The sequence below is a fragment of the Mustelus asterias genome, chromosome 13 (genome assembly GCF_964213995.1).
Source record: "Mustelus asterias chromosome 13, sMusAst1.hap1.1, whole genome shotgun sequence".
Classification (NCBI taxonomy): Eukaryota; Metazoa; Chordata; class Chondrichthyes; order Carcharhiniformes; family Triakidae; genus Mustelus; species Mustelus asterias.
Genome location: NC_135813.1, coordinates 96,309,023 through 96,321,136, shown reverse-complemented (window position 1 = coordinate 96,321,136; position 12,114 = coordinate 96,309,023). Strand labels below are relative to the sequence as shown.

Sequence of the window (12,114 nt, the reverse complement as noted above, 5' to 3'; positions counted from 1 at the left end):
AGTCCCTCTCCACTACAACGCAATTAACATTGACGCGTCACCAATTGATGTGCCCATCACACTGACTTAATTTCAGCTCAAAGATTCAAGCTGGCTATTGCGTGGCTCAGAATATTTGGTAGAAGATTATAAATCTCCATTTACTAAGGCACGCAATGTTACGAATTAGGACTTGAGAGGTCAATCAGCCTCGCAAAAATCCTACAAAGTAACCCAAAATAATCCTTTTCTATGTGATGAGACACAAGGGAAAAGACTGAAATTTTAATTTATAAAGCAAAATTGTAAACATCTTAAAACTAATTACTGGAGTGATTATTCTAATAAAATGTACCACTCATTGCTAAGGTAATCGGCAAATAATTTGTTCCGTGTCTCATTTACACAGCATTTTTTAATTCATTCATGGGGATATGGGTGTCATTGGTTTGGCCAGCATTTATTCCCCATTCCTAATTGCCCTTAAGGTGGTGGTGAGCATCAACTAATAGTTAATGTTATTCACATTGCTGTAAGTAATTAAAACAGGACATGGCTCTGCAAAGTGCAAATGGAATGTAGCATTCAGTGAGCTAAAGCTACGTTCAAGGTACAGCTGCCACAAATCCAGTTTTCAAAGTTGGCTTACAAACGAAATAAGACTTGGGAATGAAATCAGCACCAACCCCTGGAAACTAGACTCATCCAATTGTTTATTGTTCTATTCTTTTCTCAAAAATGGTCACCGCTACATAGCTTACTGTCTTCCCTTCTAAAATTCAGACTTTTAAAATGCAAGCTTGAATTCACCCAACCATTAATTGCTTATTGTTTTCAATCCTATTGGAATTCCGCACTTACAGGACTTAGCCAGTTAGATTTTTAAAAAACTGGCACCTAACCAGGAATTTTGAATAGGATCAGCTCCCAAAATAACCAGCTTCAAAAAAAACCAGCTATCACAAAGAGGCAAGTTTGCACAGTGGCATAAACTAGTATTATTCTTTGCATCATCATTACAATAGACTAGAAATTATTTTTCTTAATTTCAGCCTTAATGGATTCACACGGCATTCTTCAGTTTACCATCTCAACAATTAAAACCAAAATTAAGTTATAGCACTGGATACATTATCACAGCATATTTTTCCTTTCTCTCCTCCCCTCAGTTTTGACTCTGCTGAGACACAATACTACAAACGCTAAGCCGTACTCAGCTGTGAGTGTAGACTTTAAAGCTTATAAATTTAAGCATAACACACTTCTGTGCCCTGTCCTTTACCTCGTATCACCAGCTCGCTAGAGATAGAAACACTATTAATTTTACCTACTTAAAATAAGCTATATTTTTTAAAAATCAGGATGTGGGCAACTCTAAAAAACCACATTTATTGCGCATTCATGGTTGTCCCGAGAAAGTGGTGATGGGACAGCTTGAACCATTGCAATTCTTACGGTAGTATTATTCCCAAGATTATGCCACTCTTGCATCTTTCCACTAGAAACATGCTAAAGGGTAATCTCAGACAGGTTCAGCAACTGGCTGCACCCAACCACACATTAAGTATTAAACGATGTTTGGACATAACTTTTTAACCACAGTGAGCATTATTGGAAATCATTTACAGAACATACGCAGTTACATACAGTTCACACGAGAGGTAATAAATGCCTGGTTTCTCCTTTGTTCCAATTTTCTCCCTTTCTGCTGCCGAGGTACTGTGGGTGCTGGTAGCCCTCCAGTATCTTGCCTAACTAGCCACTGATCTGTAGAAATCCATGAAGTCAACTTTGCAGTATTGTAGCCCAGCCCAATCACTTTCTTGTCAGACTGACACACACATTTACAGTTGAGCAGGTGTGGGGAAACCTGGTTTAAATTTTCCTTTCATAAATCCAAGGGCGCAAAGACCAATTCTAAAACCAAGATGTTCAAGATTAGTTGATTCAGCACACATCTAATGTGGGAATATCTGCTTTTCTACAAAACACAACTTGAATCATTACTTCAGCCTCAAATTCCTCCAATTGCATCAAATCAGCACTGTAGTTTTTCCATAATGTGAAGATCATTAATATACCAGTTTGCATTGATGCAAATGCTACAGGATGTGTTAATGCCAGAACAGTAGAACCTTCATAGAATCTACAGTGCAGAAGGAGGCCATTTGGCCCATCGAGCCTGCGCCGACAACAATCCCATCCAGGCCCTGTCCTATCCCCGTAACCCCACATATTTACCCTCCTAATCCGCCTGACATTAAGGGGCAATTTATCCTGGCCAAGCAACCTAACCCGCACATTTTTGGACTGTGGGAGGAAACCGGAGCACCCGGAGGAAACCCTCGCAGACACGGGGAGAATGTGCAATCTCCACACAGACAATGACCAAGGCCAGAATTGAACCCGGGTCCCTGGCACTGTGAGGCAGCAGTGCTAACCACTGTGCCACCCTGTTGTCCAGTAATGTATACTTAAGTGTTGATGTATGTTAAGTAATGTATACTTAATCCGTTTCAATTTCTATTGAGAATTCCAAAGTTCTTATTCAAATTCAGTTATCTTCACAGTTACAGCTTCTTGCTGCAGAAGTGAATATTACTATGAATGAGTACAAAAGCATTAAACGACAGATATCCATTGTCACCATCAAGCTCTGAGTCTCAACTGAGAATTGTCCACAAATAGGCAGCCAGTTAGCACTAGTGCTGAAACTGCATACTTAAGGTTTCCAGACATTTTGGATATTTATATAGAATCCCTACAGCGCAGAAGGAGGCCATTTGGCCCATCGAGTCTGCACCAACCACAATCCCACCCAGGCCCTGTCCCCATAACCCTACTTATTCACCCTAATAACCTCCTCACACTCAGGGGCAACTTAGCATGGCCAATCAATCTAACCTGCACATCTTTGGAGTGTGGGAGGAAACCCACATAGATACAGGGAAAATGTGCAGACTCCACACAGACTGTCATCCAAGTCAGGATTGGGACCCAGGTCCCCGGCACTGTGAGGCCCAGTAAGAAGTCTCACAACACCAGGTTAAAGTCCAACAGGTTTATTTGGTAGCAAAAGCCACACAAGCTTTCAGAGCGCTGCCTCCTTCACTATGAGGCAGCAGCGCTAACCAGTGTGCTACCGTGCCGCCACATGAATTTCACAGTAACTTCATTGCAGTGTTAATGCAAGCCTTACTTGTGATTAATGAACAAACTTTACTTTGAAGGTGACTTCTCTGGTGCCTGGGTAAATGCTCAAATTCAGACATTACACAAGTATCCTTTTACTTTCCTGAAAAAAAATCAACAGCTTGGGAAGGATGGATGAACTCAGGCACAAAGGAAGTAATATATTGAGGATTGAGGTCCCAAGATCCAATGCTGATTGCAGGCAACTATTGGCAGAGGGTGAAAGTTGCCCTCACCAGAAGATTGCTGAAATGCACCAGAGCTAACTTTTGAGTAGTTACCTCCTCTTGTCAATGAAGCTTCAAAGCTGAATGTTTACTCATGAAATCCAATTACTTAATCCTCACGATCAAAATATAAATTCTAAAACTGCATCTTATAGTAGGCCACAATTCAAACACGGTTGTTTAGTCAGCTTCAAACTGCAGTTTACTAAAAGAAACACGAGTCACATATGCACCAGCGGGGCATTTACAGCAAAATAAATATTTGTTTTGCAGCTTTTCACAAGGGAACAGGGTGAATGAAGAATAGCTCAAATGTCCTTTTTACTTCATAACAAAAGAAATAGGAGCAGGAATAGGGTCAAAACAACAAAGAGGAACTGCACAGCCAGGAACAGGCCCTTCGGCCCACCAAGCCTGCGCTGACACAGGACGCCTTTCTAAACTAAAGACCTTTTGCCTCTACACAGTCGATATCCTTCCATGTATCTGTCAAGTTGTCCCTTAAACGTTGTCATTTGACCCTTCGAGCCTGTTCCACCATTCAATAAGATCAAAATTAGCAATCACTATGAACTTGTCAGTCTCACTGTATTACCTGATCCAGGTCAAAAATCTGCTCCCAGGTTTCAGTAAACATGAATCTGAAAGACTCTCAGATGCAGCCACATTGGTTAACTCATTAAGATTACCCAGTGTTTTAAAGCCAAAGTTGAGGAAGGCTCCAGGCTGAACTCCCAGTTAACTGATTTCTGCCAAGTTGGCTACAATGAAATAGCTCAACTACGGTAGGTGTAAGGTGTCAAGTCTCTGTATCTGCTCCTCATTACAAGTCAAGGACTCCTTCTGGGGTATATGCACAGCCAGGAGTTGGATAAGAATGGATCGGACTTGGTTGTAATGTATCATGTCGCATTCGCAATTTAAAAAACCTTCTAACAATCTAATAAATGATATGTAGGCTAATACATGAAAGGCAAATACTTACTTGGGCAGGGTTGCTTTTTTGGCCCTGGTCCAAGAGCAGAGAGAATAAAATTGGGGCTGGAGGGGTAGGAGATGAAGATCTACCATGGATAACTGGAATTATGCCAGCCATTTTCAATTGGTGAAGTTCTCGCTTGAGTCAAAGAATTATGACACAAACTCCAGGCTAACAATCCAGTGTAGAACTGAGGGAATGCTGCATTATTGGTTCGCCATTTCTCAGATTTTTAAACCAAGGCCCCATCTGCTCTCTCAGGTAGACATAAAAGATTCCATGGCACTATTTCAAAGAGGAGTGGAGGAATTAACCCTGGTGTCCTGGTAAATATCTATCCTTCAATCAACATCAAAAAAAACCTAGTCATTATCACATTGCTGTCTTTGGGAGATTGCTGTGTACAAATTGACTACAGTACTTCCTAAAACAGCGACTGCACTTCAAAAGGTGCTTCATTGATTCTAGCACTTACGTCCTAGGTTTGTGAAAGGCACTACATAAATGAGACTTTTTTTTTTACATGAATGTAAAGCCTTTGGAGAGATAGGCTTCCATTGATAGTGGAAAAAAAGGCACTGTTATTCTAGAAAACATAGCTGTCTCAGACTATTTAGTAACCCAGAAGTAGTTAGCAAAGCTTAATATTCACAATAGAAATCCAGTAAGTAATCAGAGAAAATGCCTTACCCAAGGTGAGAATGTGGACTCGTTACCATTGGGAATGGTTAAAGCAAATATTATACGTGCATTTAAGGGGAAGCTGGATAAGCAAATGAGGGAAAAGAGAATAGAGAGTTAGGATGCTAGATTTAGATGAGGAAAGATGGGAAGAGAGTAGTGTGTGGAGTTCCCAACCCTTCTGGAATGGCTGGGAGTCTACCGGAATCAGCAATCTCCCGGTGGCCAAAGAAAGCGATCAGAGATTTTGAAACAATATTTTAAACAAATCAGTCCCATAATTCATCATCAGCATCCAAGGGGAAGAAACTTCAATTGCCATCATGAGACACGGCCATGCAATGACATCAAATCTTATGCAGCACGCCCTATCAAATTTAAACCGTAAACCGAAAAAGTGCCAGGAGATCTCCAACTGACTGGGACAAGTTTGGTGGGGTTTGAATTTTATTGAGGGACTGGAACCAGCAGCAAGTATTTCCAGGTGTGATAGTGGGGGCTCAGATCTCTTCATTTTATTAAAAACAGAGCGATGGAAAGAGAAAAAATATATTTTCCTGAGTTTTAGCAGCTTTTACTATCCCAGGGCATTGGATTCTGTATCAAGCCCAGTGAGTGATTAAAGCTCCCCCCTGCCCCAAACTTGAACATTATTTACCTTTGCTGCAAATTTATCTTATTTGGCCAATTAAAGTTGGTTTGCTTTTCTCTTTTTCGAGCTCCCATAGTACCTACTTGCACCATGTCACCAGATTTCCACGATATCACTTCCGCCGACACCTCTTGAAATATGGCCAGCCAGAGTTGACAACCCCCGTCAACTGAAGCTAAATGCTGACGTATGAACAAACATATAATCAAGGAGCAGTAGGCCATTTGACCCCTCAAAACTGCTCCGCTGTTTAATAACATTATGACTGATGAGATAGCCTCAAATCCCCATTCCGCCTGACCCTGATATCCTATCACCCCCTTGCCTACCAAGAATCTATCCAAATCTGCCTTAAAAATATTCAATGACTTGCGTCCACCACCTTTTCAGGTAGAAAATTGCTAAGACTCATGACAATCAAGAGAAAGACTTTGCCTAATCTTTATTTTAAATGGACAAACCCTTATTTTTAAACTGTGTCTAGATTTTTTCACAGGAAACATCCTGTGCACAGGGGCGGCACAGTAGTTAGCACTGCTGCCTCACAGCGCCAGAGACCCGTGTTCAATTCCGGTCTCGGATCACTGTCTGTGTGGAGTTTGCACATTCTCCCTGTGTGTGTGTGTGGGTTACCTCCGGGTGCTCCAGTTTCCTCCCACCGTCCAAAGATGTGCGGGTTAGGTTGATTAGCCATAATAAATTGACCCGAGTGTCAGGGAATTAGCAGGGTAAATATGTGGGATTATGGGGATAGGGCCTGGGTGGGAATGTGGTCGTTGCAGACTCGATGGGCCAAATAGCCTCCTTCTGCACTGTAGGGATTCTATGATTCTATCTATTCTATGATTCACATCTACCCTGTCAAGACCCCTCAGAATCTTGTATGTTTCAATCAAGTCACCTTTCACTCTTCGAAACTCCAGAAGATACAAATCTTTCCTCATAAGAGAGCCCACCCATTCCAGATATTAATCTGGCAAACCTTCTCTGAACTGCTTTCAAGGCATTTACATAATTTCTCAAATAACATGACCAATACTGTACACAGTACCCCAGATGTGGTCTCACCAGTACTCTGTATAACTGAATCATAACCTCACTACTTCTGTATTCAATTCCCCTCATAACAAATAATAATATTCTATTAGCTTTCATAATTACTTGCTGTGCCTGCATCCTAGACTCTTGTGATTCATGCACTAAGACACCCAAGTCCGTATGCATCTCAGAATCTGCAATCTCTCACCATTTAGATAAGCTTCTTTTTTATTCTTCCTGCCAAAATGGACAATTTCACTTTTTCCCACATTATACTCCACTTGCCAGATCTTTACCCACTCACCTAATCTATCTAATTGTGGCCAGATGACCAACGGCCTGAATCATAGGCCCAACGGACAATTGGACACTATAAATTGAACTGCTGCAGCAAACAGCAAGGATCGCTGGGAACTCGGACAGGCCCCAAGGCCAAAAAAAATACAGGTCAGAGCGAGCGAGGGCTGCCCCAGCAGCAGAGATCAGAAGGACTTGACCCTGACCATACTTGGCAGATAGTTTATTCCCTGGTTTTGGCCAGGCTCTCAGCACCTAGACAGAGCTCCACAACAACCTTATTTGGAGGGAGGCTATGTGGAATATGCATACCTGGCGATGGACACCTGGGGTGCATCAAGCGTCCTCCAAATAAGGAATTTGCAACCTCATTGCGTGCTGTGACCCCCCCACCTGGAAACCTCATTGGCTGGAAGCCAGAAAACCTTCTGGGCGGGTGCAAAGAGGGGGATAAGAAGAGACACCTGGAGGCCAACCCCAGCGAAGACTCGGCACAACCTGTAGCGAAGAAGACTACAGAAAAGACTCGGCGGCAACACAGAGATGGACAAATGGGCACATGAGAATCACCTTCGCAAACAAGGACGCTGAGATGGCAGAGGCTCAGGGAATTAGACCTGTGGCTCGGTCAAGTTCATCGGCATGGATAGTATTAGAATCTTAGGTAAATAGAGTTAAGATAATTTGGGAAAAGTAACTGTGTTAATGTTTATTGAACTTGTTACTAAAATTGGGTTGAACCGCGAATCGAATTTGGTCCTAGTGTTTATCTAGTAAATAAAGTCACCTGGGTTAAGTGTTTGAGATATAAGAACGAGGTGAAGTGTCTAACCTTTCTAGACAACATAATCTTTTAGTAGCCTCTTTATGTCCACTTCACAACTTACTTCCCTACCTATCTTTGTGTCATCAACAAATTTGGCAACCATCCCATCCATACCTTCATCTAAGTAATGATGTGGAGATGCCGGCGTTGGACTGGGGTGGGCACAGTAAGAGGTATCACAACACCAGGCTAAAGTCCAACAGGTTTATTTGGAATCACGAGCTTTCGAAGCGCTGCTCTTTCATCAGGTGAGTGGAGAAGTAGGTTCCACAAACACGGCATATATAGACAAAGACATAATTGCAAGATTCCAACCATTATTGGACTTTAGCCTATTTCATCCAAGTCACTGATATAAATTGTAAACAGTTGAGATCCTAGCACTGATCCCTGTGCCACTCATTGTATCTTGCCAATCCAAAAAAAGATCCTTTTATGCCTATTGTTTCCTCTTAGCCAGCTAAACTTCTACCCCCTTTACCATGAGCTTGTATTTTCTGACATGGACTGGTTGGGCCAAATGGCTTGTTTCTGTGCCATAAAACCCAGGTGACAACAACTTATATTTATAAGATGTCTTTAATGAAATAAAATGTCTCAAGGTGCTTGACAAAAGCATTATAATGTTAAGTAAGGCACCAAGCCACATACGGAGATATTAGGTTAGATGACCTCAAGCTTAAGAACAGTACAGTACAGCACAGGAAACAAGGGGTATGTCTAATGGAGTGTCTTAAAGTCCATGATTGAGGGTTTTAGCAGACGAGCTGTAACAATGTTATGTTACTATTCTTCAGTTTTAGCTACTAATAAGTTTGCTTAGCAGTTAAAACCCAATTCAGCCTAATGTAGTGTTCTTCTGCCATCCTTCAAAGATTAGAATATAGTCAGAGGTTGGCATATTCAAACAATTTTCTACTTAATCCAAAGGCATGCTACAAATTTCCCTAGGTTATCTGCAAAAGTGAAATCTTTCTTTACTGAGAAATAGGGGGCCAGGAGAGAAACCTGAAACATACCAGTGTAAAACACTTGGAAAACCAAAAATAGCAGCAATTTCTTCTGAATCAGGTCTGTTCGTTGTTTACATCACTGCAAATCTCTCTTTCATGACTTCAGCTCCTGAACAGCTTAATGAGTGAAAGAAATGCCCAGTGTAATACAGAATCTCACAGACCAGAAGATCACAGATTTAATTCTCAGCCTGTGTCGAGTTAGCTAATTGCATCTTAAATAAAAAGCAGATGGAGCACTAAAAATGGCCTCAGTAATCACCATGTTTGGCTGGCTGTTGATTAGAGATTAAAGGAGGGCTAGGTTTCACTCCGCAACTAGAAGAGCGTGAAACAAACATCCTCTATACCACTGAGAAAACATCATTATGACGTACAGACAAATTATTGCACTATTTAATAATTTTGAGACTTCAAAATATTTGTACAGAGAAGATGAACAAAGTCCTGAATGTAGTCAATTCCAGGCTCTCATTTGGTGTTTGCATATCTGTGAAAATCTCAACACAGAAATAGGGCTTGGAGGACAGGGGAAAGTTGTCTTTCTCCTGTGCAATTTAAAGCTGAACTGCAGTGTAATATTCTCTGTTGGTTTGGCTGGATCAGTTAATCTTTTTAAGAGGATGATGGAAATCTCTCAAAATATATATTGGATGTAAATTTCATGGAAACACACTGAATATTTTTTCATAAAGCTGCAGTTCATGCCCTAGGTATTAGGGCATGAACTGCATGGACAGCTGGGGTTGGCACAAAAGCGAATCAAGATCCTCACATCTATTATTTATTAGAAATAACTTAAGTAAAAGGGAAAGAATCCAGACTAATTAATTAGTGCTACAAGACTGCATTTTATCCCAAGACATGTATTTAATTTAAGCTTGAAGAATTTCAGTCATCTGACAACCACCATGTTTCGGTATTCTCACTGGACCTATACCATAGTACCAATACCATAGGGGGGAAAAAAGGAATACATTTTTTGAGAGGTTTTACAAACTTCTTGTTCAATCAATTGGCCAGTTGTTATATGATAGGTGTTAATTAAATGTAAATAGTTATATCTCAAACACAACCACCACCAGTGACAGACAAGTACCATCAGCAAGACAAGATCAACACACACCTCAGTGTGCCTCCCATTGTCAAGGGGAACCATGAAAATGTCACAGGCTGCTCATTATCCTTTATCAAATCCTATTACAAAATGCCTACACTGGGTTGGGTAGAAACCTCAGATGTTATGCTTTAATGAAACTGCTATTATGTCAGGTTAATTTTGATCGAGAATGTAGTCTCCAAAAGGCATGAACAATGAACAACTGTATCTGCATCCGTTTCTCTTACCGTACAGGCCCACTGATCCCAGCTCCCAGCTTCTGAGTCCAATTAATTGCGTACTCATCTAATATGGAGGATTCCTGTTAAGGAAGAATAATAGTATCAGAAAATTTATCCCGACTCAGGAGGCTGGAAAGATTTTCACAGATCAGCTTTATTCTATAATATGCACACATTCCAGTTACATTGCATGAGTCACAGAATCCCTATAGTGCAAAAGGAGGCCATTCAGCCCATCAAGCTGCAGGTGGAGGAGGTGGTTAAGAAGGCGTATGGTGTGCTGGCCTTTATCAATCGAGGGATTGACTTTAGGAGTCCGGGGATAATGATGCAGCTATATAAGACCCTCGTCAGACCCCACTTGGAGTACTGTGCTCAGTTCTGGTCGCCTCATTACAGGAAGGATGTGGAAAAGATTGAAAGGGTGCAGAGACGATTTACAAGGATGTTGCCTGGATTGAGTGGCATGCCTTATGAGGATAGGCTGAGGGAGCTCGGTCTTTTCTCCTTGGAGAGACGTAGGATGAGAGGAGACCTAATAGAGGTATATAAGATGTTGAGAGGCATAGATCGGGTGGACTCTCAGAGGCTTTTTCCCAGGGTGGAAATGGCTGCTACAAGAGGACACAGGTTTAAGGTGCTGGGGGGGTAGGTACAGGGGAAATGTTATGGGGAAGTTTTTCACAGAGGGTGGTGGGCGAGTGGAATCGGCTGCCGTCAGTGGTGGTGGAGGCAAACTCAATAGGGTCTTTTAAGAGACTCCTGGATGAGTACATGGGACTTAATAGGATGGAGGGTTATAGGTAGGCCTAAAAGGTAGGGATATGTTCGGCACAACTTGTGGGGCCGAAGGGCCTGTTTTGTGCTGTAGTTTTCTATGTTTCTATGTTTAGCAGGGTAAATACATGGGGTTACGGGGGATAAGGCCTGGGTGGGATTGTTGTCAGTATCTTAAATGACAGTTGTGCCAAAGTATATAGCGCACAATAGGTATTATAAAATAATCAATCACCAATGGCATTGCTTATCGTTAAAAAAGCATCTGACCATAACAATCTCTCCCATTTTCTAATTCTGTGTGTTACTGGGTTGTCCACTTTTCTCTCATGTCTTTCCTTGCCACCCCCTCACCCCCCCATTCCCTCTCTATGGTCAGCACACGCTTTTCTCCTTGCAATGCCCTACATCCTGCACAGCTTTTACCCTAATTTTTAATTTTAATCTTTAAACTCTCCTCCCTCAGTATTTTTACCTCAAGTGTCTTCAATATTTCTTTACCAACGTATTCAATTTTCATTCCCCACTTTTAACAGGGAGGCAATGGCTTAGTGGTATTATCGCTTGACTATTAATCCAGAAACTCAGCTAATGTTCAGGGGACCCAGGCTCAAATCCCACCACAGCAGATGTCAGAATTTGAATTCAATAAAAAATATCATCTACTGATGACCATGAAACTTCCGATTGTTGGAAAAACCCATCTGGTTCACTACTGTCCTTTAGGGAAGGAAACCTGCCATCCTTACCTGGTCTGGCCTACATGCGATTCCAGAGCCACAGCAATGTGGTTGACTCTCAACTCCCTCGGACAACTAGGGATGGGCAATAAATGCTGGCTCATGTCCCATGAATGACTAAAAAATAACCCTCAGTGTTTCCAATAAATTGGTATATAACATTAACCAAGTTATCTATAGGAAGAAGCTGTCAAACAGTGTTGCAACATGGAGGGGATGGTAGAGCACAAATGCAATAAATTGATTTTGCGTTTGTACTGTCGGAGGGAGGGTACTGTGTGGACCTAGAAGTAATCAAGAGCATGAAAATGTCAAGAGTTTGAGAACAGTAGGACAATAGCACTCTGGAACGAGAGATGTAGCAGGTTAGAA

At 41.6% G+C, this 12,114-nt stretch overlaps 1 protein-coding gene across 1 annotated transcript in view; it reads right to left on the bottom strand.

The window, feature by feature from the left end:
* mapkapk5 (MAPK activated protein kinase 5) overlaps positions 1–12,114 on the bottom strand; it is a 71,092-nt gene that overhangs the window by 47,723 nt on the left and 11,255 nt on the right. The window contains exon 2 of the mRNA XM_078227333.1: positions 10,232–10,305. Within this exon, the coding sequence (XP_078083459.1) occupies positions 10,232–10,305 (74 nt within the window). The remainder of the gene's footprint in view (positions 1–10,231; positions 10,306–12,114) is intronic.